The sequence below is a fragment of the Salarias fasciatus genome, chromosome 12, assembly GCF_902148845.1.
Source record: "Salarias fasciatus chromosome 12, fSalaFa1.1, whole genome shotgun sequence".
Taxonomy (NCBI): Eukaryota; Metazoa; Chordata; class Actinopteri; order Blenniiformes; family Blenniidae; genus Salarias; species Salarias fasciatus.
In genome coordinates, this window is record NC_043756.1 from 27798574 (window position 1) to 27826087 (window position 27514).

General features: G+C 43.4%; 1 protein-coding gene across 4 annotated transcripts; it reads right to left on the reverse strand.

Moving 5' to 3' along the window:
* Positions 1-776: 776 nt before the first annotated feature.
* LOC115398559 (dual specificity testis-specific protein kinase 1-like) lies at positions 777-27514 on the reverse strand. Of its 4 annotated transcripts, none has more exons than XM_030105389.1 (10): positions 27308-27514; positions 25780-25852; positions 13231-13424; positions 11568-11689; positions 10565-10613; positions 7398-7547; positions 4249-4422; positions 3960-4043; positions 3563-3649; positions 777-2784 (listed from the first exon to the last, which is right to left on the reverse strand). In XM_030105389.1, the coding sequence occupies exons 2-10, from the start codon at positions 25808-25810 to the stop codon at positions 2680-2682; spliced, it is 996 nt and encodes a 331-aa protein (XP_029961249.1). In that variant the 5' UTR covers positions 25811-25852; positions 27308-27514; the 3' UTR covers positions 777-2679. The 4 variants fall into 4 exon arrangements, with proteins under 4 accessions (XP_029961249.1, XP_029961250.1, XP_029961251.1 ...); XM_030105390.1 differs by having other exon boundaries at positions 27304-27514; XM_030105391.1 differs by lacking the exon at positions 25780-25852.

The window sequence follows — 27514 nt, forward strand, 5'->3', positions numbered from 1 at the left end:
CCTGGTGGACAGCTGCCTGGAAGAAGTGACTGCTTCGGTCAGCACTCATTAAGGCAACAGATGTTTCTGGGTGAGAAACTTGGAGGAGTTATATGCCGGTTTGTTCATGCTGAGTGTTTCGAAGTGAAAGTGGATCCTTCACCTATCAATAATCCAAATAAATAATAAACAATCCAGATAAATGACATAAAACTTGGGGACAATCTAAAAGCTCACACTCAAAAACGGGAGTATCGTTTAGATTTAGGGCCAGTTCATCCAGAAGGGTGTCGAACTGTGTGAGGATGGGTTTTCTTGGTTTTTCATTTACGTAACACTGATGATTCTAAATTAATACTGACTGCAACAAAGTGAAAGAAAGTTTGCTATAACTAACTAAACAGCTTCTTTCAGAGTTTGAAGACTGCACATAGTCAAGAATGTTTATATCAGGGCAAAAGTGACAAGGAGGCAGCTCAAAACACCACCTTATGGTATGAAGTGGTATAATATGACTGTAAAAGCATTTGCTTCAGTAGAAATACTCTCAAAATCTGAAATTAATATCTTTCAATCATAGTAATAACATTTGTTGATTGTTTTTCATATTTTCTAATAGTTTCAAGACAAAATGTTACATGTGTGATTCAAACTGATAGCACTTGATTTCAAGCAAGCCAGACTCAATCACGTGGTCGTTCTTTATCAAAGTTTATTGGAGTAAATGAAAATAAAATGGAGGAATGTAAGGACTGAAAAGGTCTTCATTCAATGAGTTTGCAAAATGTGGAAATAAAGTTCTGATTACTTTAATTTTTTTCCACCTAAAACACAACAAAATGAGTTTGAATGAGAGCAAACCGATGCATTTTGTATTGTAGCTGCCTGAAAAATCTCTGTAAGAACACATAAAAAGCCAGAACATTGTGAATTTTGAACTTCAACAAGAAAATAAGAAAAAGTTGTGAGCAAAAGAGAAAAAGAAAAGCTGAAATATTTACACGCTCAAACTCCATCAACTTAAAACAGCACAAAGCAAAAACATTTACCTGCATATTACACTGAAAACTATCACTTTTTAATCATTTTTACTGCACAGTCCAGTTAAGAACTACAACTGTTGTGCTAAAAAGACACTAAAAGGCCTGTATTTCTATTATTGTAAGCTGAGATCTTCAGTGTTATTCAAAGGAAACAGTCGCGTTGTGGAAACAAATGGTTCAGAAATTAATGAGTGAACGAACTGTTAACCTGATGCAAACTGAAGTCTCAAAGTGATTTATTAGTTGCTGCTCAGAGTTTTTGCTGTAGCGCCTGTAGGGCCCACTCTGCAGACTGAAGGACTTTGGGGGAAGAGCAGCAACAGAATGACTTTTGTATGAATCTAAAAGAAGCTGAAGTGTGTAACGTGTGTAACGTGTGTCTGTACATCTCTGTCTGGGTCTTCACCACCACCTCAGGTCATTCGTCACCCGGCTGGATTTTTACAAGTAGCATCATTCCCCTTTTCTAACACCAGGGGTTTTAATGCCCTCAGTCTAGACTCCCAGGCTCTCTCTTATCAATCCGGTTCCTGTAATGTTCAATACCTCCAGTCAATGAGCTCTAATGTCATGTTTCTTCAGCCTGGTCTATATGATGCTTTCCTTTACATCGTCAGCTTTTAGCTGCTGGTTTCCATGACGACGGTGCAAACAGGAAACGCTTCCTAAAGGCACAGAACTGCACATAAGAGGCAGGTCGGACCAAAATGGTTTTCTACACATCTGCTCGCAGAGTAATGCTTGTGCATGTCTGGCATACAAGCTGCAGCATTTTTAACAACCTCATTTTGTGTTCATGAGGAATCTGGATGAGTGGTGGCTTCTAGGTTCGAGAGCAGTATTCACAGGTTCAAATCCTCCAACCGACAGGTTACTACTGTGATTCCAAGGCAAGGCCTTCGCAATGTGTCATGAATGCAATATTCTTGGTCTCCTAAAAACAAATTTAAACAGGACCTAAGAGTCATGCAGGCGGCACCGTTGAGGGGAAAGGGAAGGCACGCAGCCCTGATGAAGGGCAGAGAAAACCCAGATGCAGTGACGAATCTCTGAAATCAGAAAATTCAGTCACAGCAGAACCCTGAAGGCTGTGAAGAGACAGCAGAGACTGGAGACAGTCACGGGTCCCTATTGGATTTTAAGTATGCACACTAAACAGATAACATGTTGAAATTGTTACACACACACACACACACACACACACACACACTTTCCATACGTATGCAGACAAGTCATTTTTCTGCCCCTGCAGAGAATGAGTCCACAGACCTGACGATCCGCAAGATGTGGAGAAAAACCCAGGACAGAAGAAGCCCAGACATCTTTTGTTCAGATGAGAAACAACAGAAACCAAGTGTGTGTGTGTGTGTGTGTGTGTGTGTGTGTGTGTGTGTGTGTGTGTGTGTGTGTGTGTGTGTGTGTGTGTGTTCACTCCTACCTACGGATCGTCTGTACGCTAGCGAGTCGAAGCAGAAATGTTGGTGAGAAAACTAGAAAACAACCCGACCAGCAGCTCAGTGGAGTTCAATGGAGGAGTGAAGGGTTGCCACGGAAACATCCAGGACTCGTTTTTCTGTGAACTCAGTCCGTCTGTCCGGACGGCGAGTAACAAACACGCCACACAGCCCATGGTTTCAGGGTTTCCTGGGCGGTCCGCTCAGCTGGTGGTCAGCTCGGGCTTCGGTGGAGGCTCCAGACTCTCCGCCACCTCCCCCAACTCGTCCAGCAGCTCCGTGAAGGCCGGCCGTCTGAAGGACTCCACCTGAGGGCCGCACGAGCACAAACCTCAGCGTAAACACACAACGGGAACAAAACATGACCGGGTGACAAGGAATCGATGGAATCCTGTAAGGTTGAGGAGAAACTGGACTGGTGAGATGAGTTTTGTGTCGTCAATCTCCCCCCCCCCCCCCCCCGTACACTGCGCCCCAGGCGGCCGCCTAGTTCGCCTATCCCCATTCAAACCACGGCGCACAGACGACGCCATGGCTGCATTTAAACTTCATTCCACTAGGTGTGCTGTTTGCATGTTCAACCTTATTTTACACAGACACCACAGAGGAAGAAGGGCGCTGCTCTCTCTGCATGTTGTTGGAAAAAGAGTGTGAGCCGGCAAGACGTGGTAAAATGTTCAATGATGCGACGCACCGTTTTTTCAATAAAAGAGAAGAACTGAACGATCGTTTCCGCACATTTTACTTACGTCGTAACAATTAAACTAGAACAGTATTTCATGTCCCTTTCGACCGGGTTTTAAATATGAATATGAGCATATTTGTGTTTTTGCACGTGTTTACATGGCTGTGCACCATGTAATGTATTATTCTGTCAATATTCCAATTAATAGAGTCACTGCCTGCATATACTCGTAGATGTACTCAATCTCGTTCAAAGCATGGACGAGAAATCTCGCGGCATTTCGATCTCGCGAGATCTCATGACATGAGATCTCGTCCCATCCCTAATGCTGATGATGACTAATTTCTAAAGTCTAAATATATGCATCAGTTTGTCTGACATTCTCCTTGCAGTGTACCCACCATGCAGCAGCTGGCGGCCAAATCCAGAAGCCGCTGAGGACAGTCGGTCACCAGCTCTCTGAACGCCGTCTTATCCAGGCCATAGTCCTGACACGCACACGCACATGCACACACACACAAAAAATCAATTTGTACACCTGTTGCATTTCAAACAGATCAAACATACTTTGCGGAGTACCTCAGGGCTCTATTCTGGGCCCCTTCTCAAACACATTTATTTGTGCTCATGTAAAGCAAAACCTTATTTATTGTCACACTTCCACTCATCGGTTTTTGATGTCCTCAACTTGTGTATTTTTGCTGTGAAGATGTGGAGGACATCCTATCAGGCTGTAGTTATTCTGTTTCGGTCCATGTGAGAAAAATAAAATCATGTGACTTTACAGACGGGCTGTACCTGCGTTCTGGGGAGAATTTCCGGGTCTGCAGCGATCCTGGCTAAGATTTCACACAACACGATCCCAAAGGAGAAAACATCCACCTGGAATGAGTGAAACGTCAAATTCAACGTGTTATTTAACTTTATCACTTGATTTAACATGACAACTGCAAAGGCTTTCGCTCTGGGAGTTTAGATTTATTGTTGTTGTATTTCAAACTGCAAGATCAGATTTTACAACACTTTACAAGATGGTTGTTTTTTGAGGGAAATTACAAGAAATACGTCGCACTGGGAACAGAGCTACCTTCCGGTCGTACGGCTCCCCCCGCAGCATCTCGGGCGCCATCCAGAACGCCGAGCCCACCAGCGACAGCTTCCTGCCGGGATCCTTCACCGGCGGCTCCACCACCTCCCGGGCCAGGCCGAAGTCCGCCACCAGGGCCTCCCGGCCCCGAGACGTCACCCGGATCAGACAGTTCTGTGAGGGGAGGGCACGGGGGGGAAATGAGGCAGTGCTGCCAGCAGAGGGCGCCGCTTAGCTGCTGCAGGGCTGACTCCTCTGTGTGTGTGTGTGTGTGTGTGTGTGTGTGTGTGTGTGTGTGTGTGTGTGTGTGTGTGTGTGTACACCAGACAAACAGTCTCTCAGCGAGTCAATAGGCTCAATAGGATCTGCTGTCAGCACCTTTCCAGCACACTAAATAATTTAGCTCCAGACTCGGGGAGCCAGCGGCACCCGTTGAGGCTTAGGCGGGCCTCCACCCCCGCCACTGACACTCAGACCTGCTTTCTCTGGAAAGATCTGCTGCTTTCTGGGAAAACACACCCGGTGAATCCCGGCTGGCTGAGTTCCTGGGTGGGGTGTGATGAGAGGCAGAACAGTGGGCGGATTCCAGGTCAATCGACAGTTTGCATGCATGTAAATTCACATCTTCTCCATAGGAGTCTCAGGGTGTGTGTGTGTGTGTCTCAGCCATCTGGCTCTCATTGCACAGCGACTGGTTTCCATGCAGTGGCCTGTCATTACGAAGCCTCCCGGGGGAGAAGCTCCAGTCCCAGACCGGGGCTCTAAATTTAGCTGTGGCCCCTCACCTCTCCGCCAAGCAAAGCAACCGTTTGGGATCAAAAATGGAAACCGCTCACAAGTACAGAGGGACAATAATTACCGTTCCTTCCCCCACAGCTTCTTTTCGAAGCTTGAACTGAAGTCGTGGAAACGTCTTCACAAATTCTAGCAGACTTTGTTATGTAATTCTGGCATCCGTGCAGCTCGGACACTGACGTCAGGAACTTGTTAATGTCTTAATGTCGGTGTCAAAACAGCAAAGCCCGCTTCCCCAAATGGCCTCAGTCGTCCCTGTGGTGACCTATTCCAACTCTGTATGGTTCATTTTCTGTAAGACTTGATGTTACAGGCTCAGTTTTTTCTGAGTGGCGTTCCTCCCATGAGAAATATGAACTTCAATCAAGATTACATAGCAATAACTAGATATATCAAGATGTAAATTCTGGGTGAGTGAGAGAAATATATCGGTTTACAAAGCTAAAACTAAACAGCTTATATCAAAGTAACATAGTTTAAAGCTATAGTGCGTAATTTTAAATGTCTATGAATGTCTGTTTTAGCCAAGCCACTACTAGTGGAGATGACAAAATGCAGATTAAGCCAATCGGCTCCTCTAACATCTCGCGGGATTTCTCAATATATATAATTCTTGTTTTGCTTGTCGACCGGCACGCATCCCCACGATTGCGCAGGAATTTCAGACCCCGAACTGCAACAAATTCTGTGGCACACAGGCTGTATAAGGCAACAGACAGATATGCGGATTGGCCTGTTATTTTAGGTTTTTAATGCTTCACGGCCCATTAGCATTGAATAAACTGGAAATGCATGTGTAGTTTTTCACAAATGTTACCTTAAGTCCCTTTAAAAGCTTGACGTGAAAGCTTGACAGTTCAACTAATTACATAATGAATGTGATGAAGAAAAAGCTGATTTAAGACCTAAAATAACAGAAATACTAAGCTGCACTAGAAGAAAGTGAACTCACTGCATGGGCTTCGTTAACTAGTTATTCATGTGTGTCATGTGTAAATAGAAACATACAGAGAACAAAGATAATAGCTTATTACAGAGCTGAAGTTAGAAAAGTCAAAGAAAGTGTGTGAACTACAGAGCTGCAACCAAATATCAATATCTAACAGAATGAAACTGGACTTAGAATTTCACTGCTGTTTACCCTCAAACTGTCAAGAATGCTAATAAAATGGTAGAAGTGATTAGAAATAAAGCAAACCGCAGTTAAAAGTCAAAGAGTGAGAGCTAGGTCAACGCCAATCACTGATGTTTATTTGGCCAACTTAGAAAGCATTTAAAAGAAGTCATGCTTATTTGCTGACTAGTTCTCAAAGTCTTAAGTGTAAAGTGTTAAACATTTTTTCCTACATGTTTAACTGTAAAAATCAATACATGTGAGTAAAAAACTCAAAATCAAGTTAGTTATAGGCAAATAAACCGGAGTAAGATAACAGTTTGAGTCTTAAAAATCAGTAAAATCATCAAAAAACTGCATTTTAGTCAGCATGACTGACAGTTTAGATGTAATTTATTCCCAAAGGATTCATCCATTATCTCAATATCAGTTATGTTCGTTCCTCACTGATGCGACACGGCGGATGGATCGACCTCATCCGGAGTGTGACGTGAGTCGGTGCTGACCCCGGTGTGAACAGAGAGAACTGGGCCAGAGCCAAACGGGGGTGGCGGCCCGGGGCTGACGTGCCGGGGAACAGGCCGCTCTCCTCACACCGGGTTCGACCTGCAAGCCGTGTGTGCGGCAACGCCGCTCGGGTAGCAACCGGCCATTAGCATGACAATGGCGAGCACGGCGCTGCTTTTGCCTGCATTTCTGACAGCTTGTGCTGGGAGGCCTGGCAACCAGGAGAGCCGGAGAGCCAGCACCTACACACTGGAGAGAGAGAGAGAGAGAGAGAGAGAGAGAGAGAGAGAGAGAGAGAGAGAGAGAGAGAGAGAGAGAGAGAGGGAGAGGGAGAGAGAGAGAGAGAGAGAGAGGCAGAGAGAGAGAGAGAGAGAACACGGCCCACGCACCAGTGTGTGGCGCTTCAAGGGCTTGTTCTGCAGCACAGATGAAGATTTCCTCGTAAAGCAGCGCCACAAGCACAGTTTGGTCTATTTTACGAGGAAAGGAGGAGGTTTCACCGAACGACTCAGGTTAAGGAACATTTCCCCTGAAATGCTCACTGGTAATGAACGATATAAGAAAATGTTGCGTAAATGAAGATTTAAAGACTTATATTACAAACATAACAGATGAGCGCAGACTCTGACAGCCTGTGTGTGTGTGTGTGTGTGTGTGTGTGTGTGTGTGTGTGTGTGTGTGTGTGTGTGTGTGTGTGTGTATACAGGTTTCTGGGCACGCAGACGGGAGTCACCTTGGAGTTGAGGTCTCTGTGGTAAATGTTCTTGTAGTGCAGGTAGATCATTCCTCGGCTGATGTCGCAGGCCAGCTCCACCTTTTCCCTCCAGCACAGAGCAACGTCTTTTCGGGCCAGAAGTTCCTCCAGACAGCCGCCGTTCACGTACTGAAAAAACACAAAAGCAAATTTTGAAAAAAAAAAAAAAAAAAAAGTCATGCTGTGACAAAATGACAGTGTTTACAGAATTTCTAGAATGCAAGTTGCTCATTTTTTGTTTGTTTGTTTTTGGTTTTTGGCTCCTCATGCAACTCATGCAAAACATTCAGGTACATAAAATCTGTGGCCACTAGATGTTACTGTATGACAACAGAAAACTGCGACAGCACCACAAAAAACACCTCCATTCCAATTGTATTTAACGACAGAGCAAGATAAATGTCTCCAAGAAGAGAAACATTTCTGGGAATGGAAAACAAATGCCACATATGATTTTTCATCACATGCATATTTCACTAAAGAGAGACTTATAGCCTGGATCTGGAACAGATATCGCAGATAATAAAGACTTTAAATGAAGAAAAATTCCCATTTTTACATTCTGTTTATGTCATTCTCAGATGAGTTCACTTTAGAATTTACTTTTCTTGATATCAATTAGGTAAATGAAAATTTTTACATTAAAAGGTGCATTCAGGAGTTTGCACGTTTTATGCGAAACAACGACCCCTGCAGGCCTTGGGCGTAACTGCAGCTTAGTGAAACACTCGTGCCTGTAGATTGCGTCCATGCACGTGCACGGAAGAGGGGAACTCCTTCCTCGCTCTTTTAGTAGCGCTCAAGTAAAATTGAAGTTTCTTTTGCCTGGTGGGGTCTGTGCTGGAGCTGTGGCAGTGCTAGAAGCTGGTCTTTTCTTAATTTCTGGAAGATCCACCCTCAATACTGCTCACTTGTTGCTGCTTAGCATCTGACGGAGTAATGGTGGACAAAACAAAACTTAAGGAAATCAGGCCAGCGGGAGTGCGCAATACGTCACATCCTCTCAAATTCTCCCCAAAAAAATGCTGGTGCCGGACCGGCACTGCAACTTTCAAGTGACAATTTAGCGCTGTTAGCGGTACTTAAAATGAATATGTCAGGGCACATTGTGCACATCAATGAATATTTGTAACATATTTATGGTGGAAAATAAGTCGTTTTAAAGTTGAAAAACTCCTTAATGCACCTTTAAAGGGTTATAAACAGGGGTGCACATAAGCAGTGCACTGGTGCGCTACCAAATTAAAAAATGTGTACCTGATCAAACATTATAACGCTCATTTTTGTACCAAGATTTGGGGATAGCAAGGTGTGTGTCGACATCTGTGTGTCGGATGGCGGGGGGGCGGTGCCCACTCGGAGCTTTCTTTTCAGGTGTAATGTTCTGCTGTTGTGAGTAAAATGACACACATTCGGACTGCACTGAGTCTACACTCCCGCACAGCGGGTACGGCTGCACAGGAACATAAAGCTCGCCGCGCCTCCCCTGAAGCCCTCTGGCGCCCCCCAGGGGAGGCGCTTCACAAATTGAAAACCACTGGTTCAAGTGATGGAAAGCAGATACTGCACGAGCACTTTTATTTTTCAGAGCTTTAAACACCATTATATTTTGTGAAAGTTACAAGGTTTCAGACATTCTGTTGCACTGCTTCTTTTCGTTTTCAGTTGAAATTAAAGCAGGCTCTGTAACACTGTCCACGCATCCCTCTATTTTGTTGTTCCTGTAGGTAGGCGTGGGAAAAAATGTATTTAAAAATGTGAGGACCAACCAACATCCCAAGGTTCTCCCCTGAGAACAAGACAAAAAATTAGGGCTGTCAAATGATTAAAATTTTTAATCAGATTAATCACAGCTTCCAAATTAATTAATCATGATTAATCACAAATAATCGCAATGTCCAACTATGTCTGAAATATACCCTTTTTTCCTGTATTGCATTAACAAAAAAACGACAGGACATGATTATATATATTTAACACGTGATGTGTTTTTTATTTAAGGCTCCAAATAAAATAAATATTCAAAAAACTAAAACATGCACACCATAACATATTGTCTGTGTGTGTGCAGCGCTCCCTCTGCAGTCCCTCTAAAGTTGGCTTTTGGCAGGAGTTACATTTTTAGGTCTGTAACAAATGTAGCACCACAAGAAAAGTAAAACTAAGAGATACCACACTTTTTTCTTGCACAATTAAACACGACATTCTTAGCCAGTGTTCCTTTTTTGTGTGGAAAACAGAAAACTGCTTCAACATTTTTTTAATCAAACAAGTAGAATCCATGGGGCCAGCTTGCTTATCTCCCTCCGTATTGCTGTCTTCTTCTGTTTTGATAAATGAATTTACGCCAGGCCTCCTCTGCCTCCTGTCTGCTGCCCGTCCATGCTTCACATGTCCGCGTGGGTGTGCGCGACGTAAAAATTGTCATGAATTCCTGTCCGCTAGGGTCCGTGGACGTCCGCGCAGCAGACAAAACATGACGGTAAAAGTGAAAGTAGACGGAGCTCCAGCCTGATGGCTCCACTTAAAGACACGGAAAGAGTGAAAAACTCGTGGAAAGTGAGAGCAGACTCTGTCTGGAGGGAGGAGAAGGTCTGCAGACAGAAGAATCGCTCCGGCGCCGCCCCCGCGATTCAGAAACAGAAAAAAAGGCTAAATAAACTTTAATACTTAATGATAATGTACTGACAGTGTATGTGCTTAATTTTCTCTAAATAATCCGTAATAAAGGAGCAGACAAACAGTCTGTAGTGCCGAAAAAGCTTCTCGATCAGCTGAGGCTGATGGCAGCTTGCAGGCAGCTTGTATTCCACGCGGGGGCACTACCGCCACCTGCTGGTAGAGGTGAGGCTTGTCATGATGCGCATGCGTTAAACTGCGTTAAAAAAATTTTAACGAGATTGATTACATAAATTAATTAACGCAATTAACGCGTTATTTTTGACAGCCCTACAAAAAATATTATGTGCACCCCTGGTTATAAAATGATGTAAAATGAACGGGAAAAAAAAAAGCTCCAACTCCGATTACACAATCCGAGACGTGAGTCAACACTTCTCATGAGGCTCTGGGCTCCCATCAGTGAAATCTGCTGTTCAGAACGGAGCCAGAAAACACTGAGTGACTCAGGAAGGCGCAGAGCTCACCTCTAAGATGGGATACAGCTTGTCTTCTTTCACACAGATCCCCAGATATCTGTAAAAAGAAAAAAAAGAGCAGCAATCATCAAGTGCTCATCAGTAACATTACTGAAGAGATTTTAACAGCAGTTTGGAAATCTGATGTTAGTAAAAGTTTATTTTCTGTCATGTCATGTTGCATTAACTGTTATATTTGTGGTTTAAATTCTATCAATACTACCTAATTAATCTTAACGAAGTTGTTTTTAAAAAATTTTTTTTTTTAAATTCCAATTTTCGGTTTATATTTTCTACAGCAGCAATTACAAAAAATAGTTGAAGAAAAAAGGGTGAAAAAGGAAAAATGACAAAAGAAAGGAATATAAAAAATATACAGTATGTGACTGTGCTTTGCCTTGAACGTATTTATTTCTTTTGATTATATTTGTTTGAGTCTTTTGGTAAAAAAAAAAAAATAAATATATCTATATATCTATCTATATATATATATATATATATATATATATATATATATATATATATATATATATATACATACACATTTCAATGCTTTTTTCCCCTAATATTTGTTTAGCTGTTTTGACTGTTATTTTCTTAAAAATTAATTATTTTTTTATTTTTTCAATATTTATATAATTGAAATTATATCTATATGTATCTTTTTTTAAAATTCCAACATTGTAGAATTAAAAAATAAATAAAAAATTTTTGGAAATTAAAAAAAAGTTGCAGCTTGTCCTATGAAAAAGTGGTGTCGGTGCCTCTCTATACAGAGTGATTGAAGTGTATTGAATTGTAATTTCACACTTAAAATCCTCTTTTTTCATGCTCACCATAGCACAGGAATAGTGTGTGGTAGAAAATAAAAAGCCCTGATACCAAACGAGGCTGTGGAGCGGTGGTGTAGGAGGAGGAGAGTGAGGTGTGGGAGGCTGCAGAACCTGCTGGAACGGCGGCGAGGGAAATCCTCACACTTCTGGAGGCTAAACAGCGGAGTGTGTGACGCTACCTGACGATGTTGGGGTGGGAGAGTTTCTGCAGGAGGCTGATCTCGCGCACGATGCTGTCCTGGTCCACGTCGTTCTTGTAGATCTTGACCACCATCACTTTCCGGGTGGTGCTGTGCATCACCTGCAGGGTGGAGGGGTTCGGTTACAGAGGAGAGGAGGAGTTCAGAACCTTCTGTAATGCTGGAGCAGATCAGCCGACCACGGTTTCTATTGGTCCACTCTAAAACACCAGAAAAACATCCATGCAACCGTTGTCATGGAAACCTGGCAACTACAAAGGAGTGAGTGCACGGTGTTCAAAATTCAGAACAATGTGAACAGACGGACGAGGGAACTTCGAAAATCAGAAAACTTTTGCCTTCTTTTCTGAAAACGGCTCAGAAAGTAGAATTAAATGCTACGACTTCGTCTCTGTGGAACCGAAGAAGACGCAAGTTTTCCCGTAGTAAAGTACAGTAATGACTACTTCTGCACATGCTCAGTAGATGGACAAGAAGAATATTTTCCTCCAGAGAGTCAGGACTCTCGGTCCAGATTCTCCTGGTCCTGGTAGTTTAAGAGTTGACAGTCATCAGTAACAACAATCCAACTTTATCATCCATGTTCTCCAATCGCTAATGTTTAGACCCATCGTTCTCTGCAGCACCCTCTAGTGGCCCTACATGAAAACTACATCATTTTCAGGGTTGCTGTCAGTTCCAGGTAAACCGATATCATTTTCAAAATGTGTACCGCAAAATCTTTCTGAAATGAAAAAAGCAAAAACTCTGCATTTTCACTTGAAACGTCAGGTAAACGGTGCTTAAATCTGTAAATGAACAGCAGACAGTGAAGTGGCCTCATTGCCAGAGGATTTCAGTTTCAGCAGCAGCAGCTGCATCCGTCCTGATTTTCTTGTTTACCTCGCGGCGTCTGTCACCGGCGTGATCTTGTCATTTGAACCCAAGCTGGGAATTAATGTGCGATTTGTCAAATGCTGATGCATCACCGACTCTGGTCCGTCTCCAGAATCAGCTAAATGGGTCAACTTCAGCTTGAAACGGGTAGAAATGTGGAAATTTCCAGACGCTCCCAGAGTTGTGCTGGCACCTGAAGAGACAGCCGTCTCTACTGGTGGGTGAGTGTGTGAATGGATCAATGTGACTAAGAATGTCTCGCGAAATGTGCAATATAGGTGAAGCCTGTGGTTTGACTAATTCATTTTATCTGACTCTTTACTGCAGCCTACAGATAAATATGCAGATGAGTATATGTGTACTTATTTTTGCTTTTTAAATGCTGTTCCTGTCACGTAACAATTCTTTGTTCCTTTAAATCACCTTAAATTGCCTCATATAGTCGAGTGCCAAGACTTATCCAATCACTGGAACCATCCGACGACCTATTTCTTTATTATTTCACGAAGGACAAAGCTTGAGTGTGTTAAAATGAGCTCCTCCTGGAGACAAAGCAGCCCCGTAACACTGGGAATGATGTAGCGTCTCTGCTATGGGTGACAGCGGTGACTCTAAGGTCCCCAAAGCTGGTGGGCCAATTACAGAATGACAGGAATGTCCCAATTAGCGTCCTGGACAAAGCCAGCTTTGATGGCAGCTCACGCGTAGGTGGCCCCGGAGGGCAGTGGAGGGGGGGGGGGGGGGCCACGATAGGAAATAAACAAACCTTGTAGACTTTGGAGAAAAAGCCACTCCCGATCAGCTCAGCGCTGAAGTTTTCCCAGAATTCCAGCTTGCGGACGGCGGTGCGGAGCTTCTGCCAGCGGTTCTCATGGTAGTACTGGTCCGAGGACTCGCCGTACAGGGTGGGGCTGGTGGGCTCCGAGGACACGTCCACATCACACATGCTGGAGATGTCGGCTGGGGGGGCGGGGGACACACAGGTCAGGGTGAAGCTCCATTAATCAAGTCGTTTTTTTCCAACAGGAAGTTCAAACATCAGTGCAGAAGAAATTCAGTCAGCAAAGTGAACAGTGAAGCGCAGAGCGATGGGACTCTCTTCTGCTCATAACCCAAAATATCCTTTAAAATTATTTAATCTCGAACAATTTATTGTAATACTGTGTCATCTTGAAGGACCTGAATGAAATTTCAAGTCATGGGGGGAAAAAACAGATACCAGTGTGAAGTATGGGTCTGATACTGTGCAAAGGTGTGATACTTCTGAACCATTTCCCTCCTCTCAGCAGAGCAGCTGAACAGTAATGGAGGAGCACGGTCAGCCGTGCGCAGATAGAAGAGAATAAAAGCTGAACATTTTGGATTTGGAGAACAGGTCTTAAGTTTGATCTGGAGTGTATGGAAGTGGTATCAGACTGTGTGGCCATCTCCATCAAATGAAACCACCCACCGTCAATACGTACATCTGTTTCAAAAACACGTCTGTGATGCTTTGTGGGAAAAAAAAAAAAACCCGTTAGGGTTCGCAGTCAGAAGATCAAAAACATCCCACCAAGACCTGCTGAAAACGCCCTCTCACCTCAGACTGTCGCTGGACAACACCTTCTAGAAATCACGTCATGAGACGTCTTGGTTGGACTGCTGAGACAGGAGATCGTTTGTTCTAATAACTACACACCAACGAGTGTATCTGCAATAAACTTTCTTTCAAACGAACATCTTCTTGTTAGAAGTGATTCGACAAGAACTTGTGGCTAATGTGTGATTAACCCATAAATCACAGCGTTTGGAGAGATCCTCGGGCTTCTCTGCATAATCCTCGTCTTTCTACCTGAAGCGCTTTGACTCTCCAGAGATAACTGGCCAAAAGTCTAAAGGCACAAAAGCAAAAAAAAAAATGACCAAGTCGCAAGTGTTCGGCCTCTGAATGCTGCCGGTGGAATCTGTGGTTATGTAACTGCAGAGAGTCCACAGCAAAAATGCAAATCGTGGCGACTGCGGTCTGGAAAACACGCTTTAAATGTGTTTTTAGACAATGTGGTCAGGTTTCAGTGAAGTACTCATTTATTCCATGGAACCCAGCAAATGTTGAATTGTGGGTAATAAACAACGCTACACGCCTTGTTTATTTAAACGATCAGTGTGTTTTGTAAATGTGTTGTAAAGCACTCTGGTCACTTCTGGGAATTGGCAACAATCCAAATGTGAGTGCAGTCGCTCTGAAAACGAGTCATGTAATCACCTGTTATGAAAAAATAAACAGCCTTCATGCTGGTCGGTCACTAAATTCATACAATTTCATTCATAAAACATGGTAAATTTTGATTTTTATTGGTGCAAAAATGAATTACTACAGATAAATATCAACTGAAGACAAAAAGTAAAAAAAAAGATTATGTAATAATTTTTACAAACAAATACAGATTTATAACATTTTGTTGTATTTCTTCTTTTGGACCCTGGAAACTAGAAGCATGTGTCTAGTGGGACTACTTTTATACTGTATGTATTTATAGGTCGAGGTGTGGTTTTAGGGTTACGGTTACAAATATGTTAAAGTGGAGTATATATACACACACACTCATACGTAATGCACTACACCAATGAGAAGGCAAGAGTGTGTGTTCAAAATGTTTAATACCAGTTTGTGGATCTGATCTGAATCACTTCAGCATTATTTATTAATAATTCACCTTCTTAAAAATACTGTTGTCTATTCTCACTGCAAAGTGTCATGAAACTCACTCTGTGCTCACTGAGGATGAGTTTGGAATCAAATTACACACAGACACGCAGACAGACAGCTTAGCGTTTTCATGATAGATCAATGTTTGAAGGGACTCTTAACTAGTAAAGATGCAGTTACTTTCAGGCCTTTTTAAAACTTTGGATTCATGAAACTGTCAGGTAATAATTCTTTGTTTCACTTCAGGTTTATTCACAATAATTCAGCTCTTGATTCTTAGAAGTCAAACGCTACTGTTATAATGTTAGAACATTAAAACGAGTCAAGTTTCGCCACATGTCGCTCACACCTCTCCTCTTTACTCTAGCATCACACCAAACTCATATTAAATATTTTACTTTGCACTCCGCTGCTAAGTCGATCACGCCGACACAATGGAGCGTGCGACAAGCAAGAGGGCAAATTTATTCACTTAACGGTATGAAAGCGACCTCGCATGAAAGAGGAGCTCACAAAAGGTCTAATTTCACTCTCCCACTTGTTAGCTGCATGGATGAAAGAAAGCGGGACCACTTTTCAGGGCGAAACAAAGGCGGAGGATAATGCAGGGGCTGAAAATAGAAGCAGGGCCGGGCTCGTCAATGAACTCGAACGGGAGACATGATGGAGGGCCGGTTCGGTTTCTGTCAGGTTCTCACAACAGAACGACTGAAAACAGGAGAAACACACTGAGGGAGTGACTGACGGGGGGGGAAATAGCTGTGGATTATATGTTTTAAGCTTTAATTCTTCACTTAATTTCATAAATTTCTGCATGCAAGTCCTAATTAAAATGTATTGTAGAAGGGTGTGAGTGGGCCAGACCGGTAAAATAGAGCTATAATAATCAACTGTGAAGTTTTTGTTTGTTGTAGCGCTGAGGAAACATAATGAAAACATCACAAAACCAAACAATTCGGACTAAAAAGTCCTATAATCTCAACATAAAGCTGGATTTAGTTAAACAACCTGGTGCAAAATAAAGTAAAATGTTCCAAAAACCCTCCCCTGCAGCTGTTTTAACAAACTTACCCATAATCCATGGTTTCGAGGCTAACGCTAGTTGGCTTGAATGGATCAGCTGCCTTTCATGGTAGCATCACCTCAGCTCAGTAAATTGATTTTACGTCTAGAGCGCTTTTCCACTGCGTGACCAGTGCCTGAAGCAACCAATCACAACCAGTCACACACACATTCACTCACACACCAATGGAGGCACCTGCAATGGGGACTCAAACCTCCAACCTTCTGACTGCAAGACGACCACTCACCCATGGGGTTTCAGCATTGTGTCGGCGAGGTGTAACGTTAGATTTGCACAAAGCCTTTAGTCCATAATGTAGCAGTGCCTCCATTGGGACGAGAAGCACATGGAGGACATGTTTGAGAGCTGCCATGCGACACCGTGAGCTGTTTCACTCACATTGTACCTCCTTCTCAGCGTCAACATTAGCAACACTGCAGCCGCTATTTCCTTCTACTCTGCTCTAGTTCTTGATATTCGGCCAGTAAATTAAGAACACTCATTCCAAAGCATGGAAGTAAAGACATTTACACCATTTGAAGTGTGTGCTTCCATGTGTACTTCAGTATGAAAATCAAGCCCTGAGTTTTATTTCAAGGCCGCACTTCACCCTGCGCTAATCCCTGAATAATCTCTACACCACTGCAGTATATTGCTCCTTCACTCCCTCATATAAGGGATTAAGTTGATGCACAAGAGCAAAATGTACTCTTACTCCACTTGACTGGATGAAAACTCCAGCCTGGTGTAGCATTACAGGTCTCTGACAGACGGTAACAGTCCGACACCATTAGCACAGAACGATCTGCAATGGGGACACCTCTGGCTGAAAAATATATCCAGTCATTGATCTTCTGCAGCCAATTCCAGCTGAGTGAGGGTGACGGCAGGGTCCACTCTGGGCAAGTCCACCACAGGGCAAGTCACACCTCCAGGCCCGTCCTGAATCACCACTTTCATGCTTTGTGAATGTAGGAGGAAAGAAAAATACTTGAAGAACATGCAAACTCTGCAGAGGAAGGCCCTCCAACTCAACCTGGACTCAAACTCGAGCCATTCTGTGGAATTACCCCACCAATACTAAGTCTCACTTTAATCATGTTTAGCATTGCTTGGACCGGATACCAAATACTGATAATGGTGCATCTCTACACCTGACTGATGGCTTCTGTGGTTTTGGTGACAACTGCAGGCTAGAACTCCGGTGTAAGGTTGTGTTGTGGTGAGAGTTCCCTCACCGGTCTACGTGGGCAGTCCTGACCCAGTTCCAGCGGCAGAGGGCCGGTGTGACAGCAGAGACGCTCCCAGTTTGTTGTTTCACAATGACGCCGGTGGAAAGCGCGCGCTGACACGCTAACACAATTGGCGGGGTTTTGTCTATCAAGTCCGGGGGAATCAACCCCGGCTATTCAGGCCCGCGTTTGTTCGTCCGGCTCGGGACTGAACAATCGCTGCACTTTGTCAACCCTGGCTGTGTCAGAGGGAAACGCTTACAGTGCAGCTCTGTCATCTGACTGCTCTTCATTTCATCTGCTATCACTTCTGTTCTGTGGGAACTCAACTCGGAGACAGGAAAGAATAAAAAAAGAAAAAAAAAATTTCATTTCAATTCTGTTTCGCTGCAAGAAGTTGCTGGGATACATGATGATGGATGGATGGATGGTTAATGAAGCAAGTGCAGGACAGTTGGAAAGCGCTTGCATGAATGAATGAACACATGAACAAATCAATAAATGACAGGATGCAGAGATAAAAATAAAAAGATGATACATGATGGATGACAGATGGGTCAATCAATGGATGAATGACAGATGACAGATGGGTCCGCTCCACTCTCTGCCCTGTTTTCCACCACGTCTGTTTCTTTTTCCACCAGCTTCGTCCAGACCAACCCTGGCTGATCCCACCCGTTACGTCAAGTGTTGGCTTCTGGACATTCTCAAGGCTGCGCTTGGGGTTTACCGCCTGTCGTGATCTTTCACCAGCCAGAAAATCTACAATTAGACGTCAGAGTGAGAATCTGCAGGCAGGCTATAATCACATCAGCACTGCTATAAAGACTTTAAACCAACTGATGAGGCTCTGTTCACACTCACTGTGTGGTTTCCGGCTCTGAGCCGAAGCACAGAAAAGAGGTGTTCACGCCAACCATTTTCAAACTAAACGATACAAACAGATGGCATATTGGAAACTTTTACATTTCTTAAGAAACAGAATTTCTGAATTTCCAGAAGAGCGCTGTGAGCTCTCATGGAATCAATGTGGTGATATTTTAACTACCTGACCACTCAACGGGAGTTTTTATAGAGCTCAGAGGTGTAAAGTGGATTAGTTTAAGAGTTCCTATGTGCCTGTATCAGTCAGTCTTATTACCAAGGCCTCTATTTGTGGGTGAAATACATCAGTGTAAAGATTTTAGCAATTCAGAACATCTCGAAACTTGCAGCTCTAGTCAGGTGTTTTCAGCAGTCCGACTCTATTAAAAGTCTAATGTTGGTGGCCGTCGTTGCATTTGGACTAAACTAGCTGGAACAGCAAGGTTGAGTGAACTAAAAACCTTCCTCTGTTTGTTCCCTTTATTTCCACTGCAGCCGAGAGCATCATGCAAATCAGGGTGATGAAGTAGGGAAAAGCAATGAATGCAACTCACTGAACCTCCAATCATCTGGGAAACAACACCGCCATAAAGGTTAAGGAGAGGCTGTTGTTCTGGCTCGACAGACAGTAAAAATCAAGAAATTCTCAAGTGTGTTGGGCAAAAAAAAAAAAAAAAAGGAAAAGAACAATGCTGGAAATGAGGAGAGGGACTGTTATGTAACTCTCCTCCTCTGCAGGATGCAAATCCTCCGACAGAGCTTCCCTGAGAGGATCCTAGAATTCAGGTTGGGCTCAACTGTTCCAGATGATTGTGACATACTGTATCCAACCTGTTTTATTCATATCGACTCTAAATGACCCGCCGGTGTGAATGCGAGCATGTCTTCTCTGTGGCCGTCATACGGCAGGGCTGGAGGATACCTTTGCCCGACATCAGCTGGCATCGCCTTCAGTCCTGGAGGTTTAAGATGCCGTATAGAAGTTGAACGAATGGATCTGTGTCAGAGCTTGTTGGATTTGCATCTGGGTTTCAGATGGCAGTGTTTACACATCCAAAGAGAGAAATCTCATTGGAGGGTTTTTCAGTCGAACCAATCAAGTGAATGTGCTCCAGGCGCAATCCGGATGGTCTGACTTCTTTTGCATGTGACCCGGGGCGAGTGGGAAACTCCGAGTTCTTTCACATGTGGGATACGAAGGTTCAACCAGAAAAATCCAGGAAACGTCTTGTTATGGCAGCACACTGCGAGGTCGACCTGCGTCTGAACAAACATGCCATCGACGGTAAAGTCTGGGTCGAGGCCGCGCTGACGTCCTGGCAGCTGATCAGGAGCGCTGCTCGTTAAAGTTCACCAGTCAGAACAAGTTCACACCGAGGCGAGATTTTTCTCCAGAGATCCAACTGTCAGTACGGCGAATGTGAGGAACGTGAGCGTGTGTGTGCGCACTCCACACCAGCGAACTTGTGAGCAGCCACGAGGCACTGTGTCACCCTCCAGACAAGGTGATTCATGTCGCAAGGTAACGTCATGGACGTTGACTCACGGGAGGCCAAAGAGGGAAAAGCTCAGATTTTCACACTACCATGTGCTAATGAACTCGATAACACACTCATTTCCCAGAGGACGTGCACTCAGCCAGACCCTGTGAGCACACACACAACACCAAGGCCACGGCACTTTCTGGTGGAGGTCGGAGATTTAAAGATGATGCAACCACTGAGGAAAAACAATGTATTCATCGTTTAGTTGGAATTTCTGAAGCACTGTTGGGTAAATTAAGCTCCTCTATATTTTTTGGGTTACCACTTGATAATGCAGCATTTCTCAGTCATGTATGCTGAGGTTTTAGATTACAGTGCATCTGGTGGGGGGGTTTTCTCAGATCATTTCGTGACTTCAAGGCCCTCGTCTTCCTGTTTTTGCCCAACTCAAGTCTGTATCTTTACGTTAGTGCGGTTTGTGATGAACAGGAGTAGTCAGGAGCTGGAAAACTTTGGGTTTAAGTGCAGAGTTCAGATTAAAGTCACAATTCAGCAGGAAAACAACATTTTCCGAGCTGCAGTGACTTCAGATGTGAAGTATGTGGACTGGAGGTTCAACTGCACCACAGCAGAGCGATAGTCTGCCCAACAGCCCTGGAGGAACTAACAGCGTAATCATTACGGCCATTATAAACTGAATAAAACCAATAATGTAATAACTGCGAGTGGTGTAATAAAATATTTAAGCCAACAACTATTGCATTTTGCCAATAATTTAATAAGTTAATACCCTGAAATAGCATTTTAAATGTTTGCTGATCAAAAAGAGGATGTTATGCTTGTCATATTCACTCATTAAGGATGCACACTATTAGGCTAAAATGATCAGGTTATTGGACATTATTGCATTACGACTCCAGCCATGACAGTTTCTTACAGATGATCATTACAGCAGAGCCGCTCTGGCCGCTGGGAGCTGGGTGGATTTTCCACAGCGCTGCCTCCATCGGGAGGAAACACCGATAGAAATCAGATCGATAGAGGAGCTGGACCAAACCCAGCAGAGGCTCCATGGTGGCGTCTTCCAGTTACAGATCAAGCACTTATAGGTAGGCATACGCTGTTAGCACACTTTAAAAGACGAGTGCAAGTACAAGTACTAACCTTTATCTACTCTCCAATAATAAACCGAGTATGGATATGAGGAAGTATTAGATGCTATAAAGCCTTATTCATAGTAGATAAGCAAATTCAGGGCTGGGCTGGAAACTGGAGGAGTCAGACCACAATAATGCTCAAACATCCACAAATTCAAATGTTTAAGTGCCAATAAATGGAATATGTGCATGAAAATGTAATATTTTCAAAAAATAAGTAAAATCTCAACATCACACCAATTTTAAACTTTGTATTCTGCTTCAAAATGCAATGACAAATGTTTCCATTCTCTGCTGTGTCTTTCCATTCAATATTAAATGGACGAACTCACCAGCTGCTATGTAAAGCGCTTTTGTGTGATTTGTGTGATCGGCTAATATATACGCTAGCTGGGGATCCATTATCTGCGCAGCGCAATCAGTAGACAACTGAGTAAAGCGTTTACAGTTAATAAGGTTATTGTCATTGGTGAAAATACTCAGAGTTGCAGAGCTGCTGTCTCTCTTTCAGGCTTTCTGAGCTCCCCAATAACATTCGTAGAAGCTGTTCTGTCTGGAGTACCAACATTTTATTCAACTTAGGTGAGCTGCAGATTGAAAATGGTTATAAAGTTGGCGTTTGTCTCAGTCCTGCTCGCACGTTGTTGGGCTTAGCATTAGCAGAAACGGCAACACTGCTACTTTTTAACATGATGGGATTAGTTACTGTCACACTGCTGTTTCTCTGTCCTGCTAAATGCAGTGAAGAGCAGCTTCTCATGGCAGCATAAATAAATACCCCTAAGCTGATGCTAGCAGCGATAGCTCGTCCAGTTCCCGAATGCTTGTAAAGAAACACTCCAGAGGAGGTTTTTATTTTTCTGAAAGCGAAGCCTCGTCACTCAGGAAATGATACATTATACATTTCTTCTTCTGTGTCTTTCCGCTCCACTGACCTCACTGGCTGGATTCGTTTACCGAGCTCCAGATCAACTTACACTAGTTTTCTGCCTTTTTAACCTGGACGCTGCTCCTGTGGTCAACCAGGCTGCTTACTAACAGCTCTCCTCCATACTGGTGCACTTCAGAGTCCAGCGGGATGACTTGGAGGAGCACTGGTTGGTCATGTATCGACGTTCAAAGTCCAAATCGTCAGGACATCCGAGAAAGTCATGTGTTCCTGGCTAAGTGCCCTGCGGTACACCTCCAAATACCACGGTGAAGTCGTAATGTGGCTGTTGTTGTAAACCGAGCTTCATGAAGAAGACGTCATGGACGCAGAAACGGACTTAAGGGTATTTTGGACATGACATGTGAAGAGGCTGTTGACAAATTACAGGGTGGAGAAGAGAGCGCTCATGTATTCAGGATTTATTTATTTCCTGTTATTTTCACGTCCCCTCAAAAACTAAAAAACTCAAAATGAAACATGAGAATGTGTTTCTTTCCTCCGTATTTTTGGAGCAAGATGTGGAGATGAGGCATGCATGTTTCTGCTGAGCCACCAGAACAGCAGTGGAAACACCAACACTGTACGAGTCCCTGTGTATTGATATGACATCTTAAAATAGGAGCGCTCAAACACCGAGAGCGGCTTGCAGAGGTGTTTCCAATCCAGAAATCAGAGCAGACACTAGAAAAGTGGATCATTAAATCTAATTGTTTGCAAGCTGTATTATGAGCCAAAAAAATCATGCATTACTATAGTTTTTGTGCCTGGAGCTGCGGTGCTGAAACTGAATATCCTGCAGCTTCTTTCATGAGACACCAGTATCTGCTTCTGCACTCGGGGAGGTCTGTAAAAGGATCGCACATCTACAGAAAACCTCAACCCGTGTTCACAGCTGTAAACAACAAAAGCTAAAGAATGGGGGTTTTTCCAGCATGCCTCTTCCTCTGTGGTTTCTGCAGAATAATGTGTGAACCCATTGCAATGCTGCTGCTAGCTTGGCAATCGTGCATTAGAAATGACAGAAGCTGGATTACATGTTTTGTTAAAACAGAGATCGCAGAGCTGCTGTCTCTGTCACACGTTGCCCATCAGCTCTTCATGGTAGCATTAGCTGAAACAATGTTCCTGTCAGGAGAAACACTGCTGTAGAGCCGAGGTTTCCTTCCTTATTTCCTGTTCAGTTGAGGAGAAGTGTTTCATTAATCTTAAAGTGACGAGGTGTCCCGTTGGAAGCAACATTAGCATGTTTCTGAAGCCACGGCATCGCGGTCCTGCTCTCTGGACGGTTTCAGCAAAAACCATGAAAAGCTTTCATTTCCAGTGAAGAGCATCTTTGCTACTTTTCAATGAACTCAAGTTCATTTGAGGATGAAAAGAGCTGTAGTGCTGCTGTCTCTCTGATTGAGTTAGCATTAAAGCTTGTGTCCGGAGTTTTGAACGAGAGAGGTTTTTTTTTTAATCCAATGTCTCGAGGTTCCGCCCTCCCTCTGCTTTCATGAACGACTTAGCCACGCCCCTTTAATTGTGCACGCTGTTATCCGTCGGGTGAAAATGAGAGCCTCTGAGTCCTACAGCATCCTCCATGTTTAGCTGTGTACGGTGGATGTTCAGCAGACAGTGGATATATCCGAGGTAAGCGCGGCGGCTGCTGCGTAGCTAACTCACCTCTGCCTGGGCGAGCGGCCGTGCTCTCTGGCTGCTCCACACTTTGATTGACAACACGAGAATGTGGAAGCTCGAAATCTATTGGCTGAAGCTGACCGGCGCTTTTTCGGATAACATGGGGGTCTATGAGACAAAGGCGGGGCTCATAAATAAATCTTTATATTGCTTTATGCTAATATTATATTGTAGTATCGAACCAGACTGACACATTGAAGCTCTGTTGAAAAATGATACATACTTTGGAAACGAACGGAAACTCCGGACACGAGCTTTAACTGAAACAGCTGCCTCAACTGGGAAAAGCTACAGTAGAGCTACTGTTTTGCTACCCTTAGCATTAGCAGAGTCATTTCCTCTGATGAAGAGCAGCTCTGTGAGCACTTCACTGAAGAACCGGTTCACGGCTGTAAACAACAGCAGAAAAAGCTCTTTTTAAAAATGCATCCAGGCCATCTGGGAACTGGAGAGTCTCACCATATCGGCCTGCGTTCTCTTGTCTCTGTGTTTCTGCACGGCACCCGGACAAACACTACAGATTTTCTGATTGCACAACAGAGTGACACCCAGACCGCAGAGACACAGAGATGCTCGGCTCTGCACTTTAACAGCCGAGAAAAAAAAAAACAAAAACCCCGCTTGAGAACAACGTGCCACTTGTGTGAGATGGTCGAGTGGGCTGTAAACGGTGTTGGAGGTCGTAGGAAATGCAGAAGCGGCTCAGCGTTGCTCTGTTCCTTCTCTGCTGCCTCCCACCACTGAAGCCGAGCGGCAGCGTTCGGGTTAAAGTTGACCTGAGTGAGCACCACCACCGATTCATGAACGTCGTTACGCGTTTAGAGTCCGGAGCTTCAACCTCTCAAAACTTCTCAAATCCTAAAGACAGAAAATCAAGAAGCGGTTCATCGAAGAGGGAGACGTTAAGTTTGCAGGATTTATCAGAGAGATTATTCTCAGATTTCACCATCTGCGAGGAGGAGGCTTAGTTTTCTACAGTGCTGATGGTCTGTGTGAGAGAGAATCCCTCCTCAAATCCCCATATCAAGTGAAAGGAGGATTCCCCTCCATCCATCCATCCATCTCTACACTGTCCAGACTCCCACAACAAGCCTGCGCAGTAATCCAAACTCTCATCCACGACACAGATGGTCTGCTAAGAACCAGATTCAAAGCTGTGTAGATATGAAGCTGCTAGCTGAGCAGCCACGCCGAACTTGGGGAAAAAAAAAAAAAAAAAAAAAACAGTCCATAAATTTTGACCTTTCCATCAGCATGGAAACAACCCAGAGCGACGAACACTTCGCGCCTGAAACTCAACCTGTGAACTTAAATTAGAAATCCTCCCATGTGTCACGGTAACAGTTTGAATTTATAAATTTGGCCCAATTTACTCCTGTCAAAATCAGTCTGATGAATCCGTCTTCAGTCTAAAAGCATCACTGAAACAGGCCCTGAGGCGAGAAGGAGCGCTCCAGCAGAAAGCTGCAGGACGAGCGAGCTCCGAGGGAAGGTTAGAGGACACGTCCCTCTGCTCCCGCCGCTGCATGCTGAGCTCAAGTCTTTCTATTCCAGAACAATGCAGAGCTCAACACAAACCCTGCACAGCAGACTCACCTGCACACACACACACACACACACACACACCTACAGGGACCTGGAAATGCGCTCATCTTTACTTTCAAAATGGTATCGTACAATCATAACCTTTAAATTCAAACTAAAGGTTTTCTCTGGTGTGAGTAAACATGATGAAAATGTGAATATCTTCACAAAATCAAACAATTATGACTGAAATTGACAACAATCTCAACAGAGAGACCATTTTAATGAAACCTGCTGGTGCAAAATGTAGTGAAATGTCCTAAAAACTTGTCTTGTCACTGTTTCATTGTGGGCTTTTTTACACCCGGACAGCATCACTGATGTCTCAGTCTGTTACTTTATTCAACAGGTTGTATTTTTCTAAGTGAGGTGTGTCAAACATAGGGATCGCTGGCCAATACCAGCCCTCAAGAGGTTCCAATTTGGCCAAAACACCAAGCAAATTGTAAAGAATTTGAAGAAACCATTGAATTTGTAACAAAGGTGATATTTACTTTTTGCACACACAAGCTTTTCTGATGAACACTGTACATCTCATTCTAGACACACAGTTGGGGTTTTCTCATGGTGCGTTCAGGGTCCAAAATGCAACACAGCGTGTGAGGAGGGTGTTAAAAAGTATCTGGGTACTTACTCCATTGATTTAATAAGCTATTCATGTGCATCTTGTGGGCGGTGGAGCAGAGCCGGCGGTCTCTGAGCAGAAGCTGAGGAGGGGAAAAAAAACCACACACATGCAACAACAAATGAGCCCAAGCACAAACACAGGATGACATGCAGGAACAACACAAGGCGACGAGCAGACGACACGACTGACGAGCGGAGAAAACACGACAAGACGCAGCATACCTCTGAACCACAGTCAGATATTCTGCAGTCAAACCAAAATTAGTGCCCCGAAAGGAAAAATCTGCAAGATTCAAGCATTTACTGACCCTGAGAATTGAACCTAAAAGATTAACTTTCAAGAAATATGTAATCTATCAGTAATTGTGCCCTCTAAAATATATAAAGTTGAATATTTACATTGTTGTGTTGTCTGATGCAATCATGCAGGCAGCTTAAATGACTGAATCCATAATTTGAGGTTATTTTGTAACATTAAACATTCACCCAATACATTGTATCCTTCAGTAATATTATCAGCTTTGAGTGTAAAATGTATCAAATTTTAAATGTTGCAAAATTATCAAGAGAATGGGGGGAAACCAGTAATCTGGAAGTTGCTCCAAAAGGTTTTATACATTTAACATGTGAAATAAGAACACATAAAATGTATCAACTCGTAATACTGCTTTGCACCACATGGTGGAATCACCTCTGCATGCATTCAAACTCTTTGCAATTAGATGAAGTAACATTGAACCCTGCAACCCCAACATTAACAAAAAATAGACTTAAATTCTTCTCATCAGATTTGTTCAACTCACTGATTTCACAACAGTTGTAGAAAATCTCAAAGTTGCAATAACTGCTGAAACGCATAGTATGAACTAATATCAACTTTAAAAATACAGTATATCATATTTTAAAGTTCAATGGTACAAAACAACCCCAATTTAACTACAGAATGAGAAAAAACAACAATCAGGAAGGTCATTAGAGTTTTCTTCATCTAGCATGTGAAATTAGTCAGTTTCTGTACCATCAGGACTCTGCAGCTCCTCAATGACTAAACCTTTCATATCATATCTTAGAAAGTGTTGTCATCTCTATTTTGAACAGTAGACACAGTTACATGTTGTCATTGTTTTAGTAATGTCTGAGTCTTTGACTTTAAAATATATTATATTTAAGATTTAGACCTGTTGCTGTCATCTCTGGCTGCAGGACTCATTTCCTTCAGGCTGTTTTTTTTTTTTTTTTTTTTTTGTCTTTTACAAACCGGCTGTATGTAACAGTGGTTTTACAATCTCTAAGTACTTAATCAAGTATTCTATTGCAGATTATCATGTAAAGGTTGTAGATTGTTGCAGATTGCTGTTGTTTTGTCCCACTGATTTGACCTGAGGTTATCTCGTGACCTTTACATATGCTGAAACGACCTGCTGACCGAGTCGATCTGGTCCAGGTTTGGTCCTCCAGCCTCAGATTGAGCAGCCCCGCAGAAGCGCGTGTGTAACGGACGGGATAAGAAAAGAAAGCAGGTGAAACGTACTCACACGCACTCCTGCAGCTTCCCTTCCCGTGCAGCTTGTTGAAAGCAGGCAGACTTTTTAAAGTCAAACTCTTTCCATCACATCCCCGCGGCAGGAAGCCTCGTGCGTCGCTCGATCTTTTCTGTTTTTAAACTGTTTTTTTGAGTTTATTCAGAGTTTTTTCTTCTTGCTGCAGCCTCTCTCAGCCTCTCTGGAGCAAATGCATGTTGC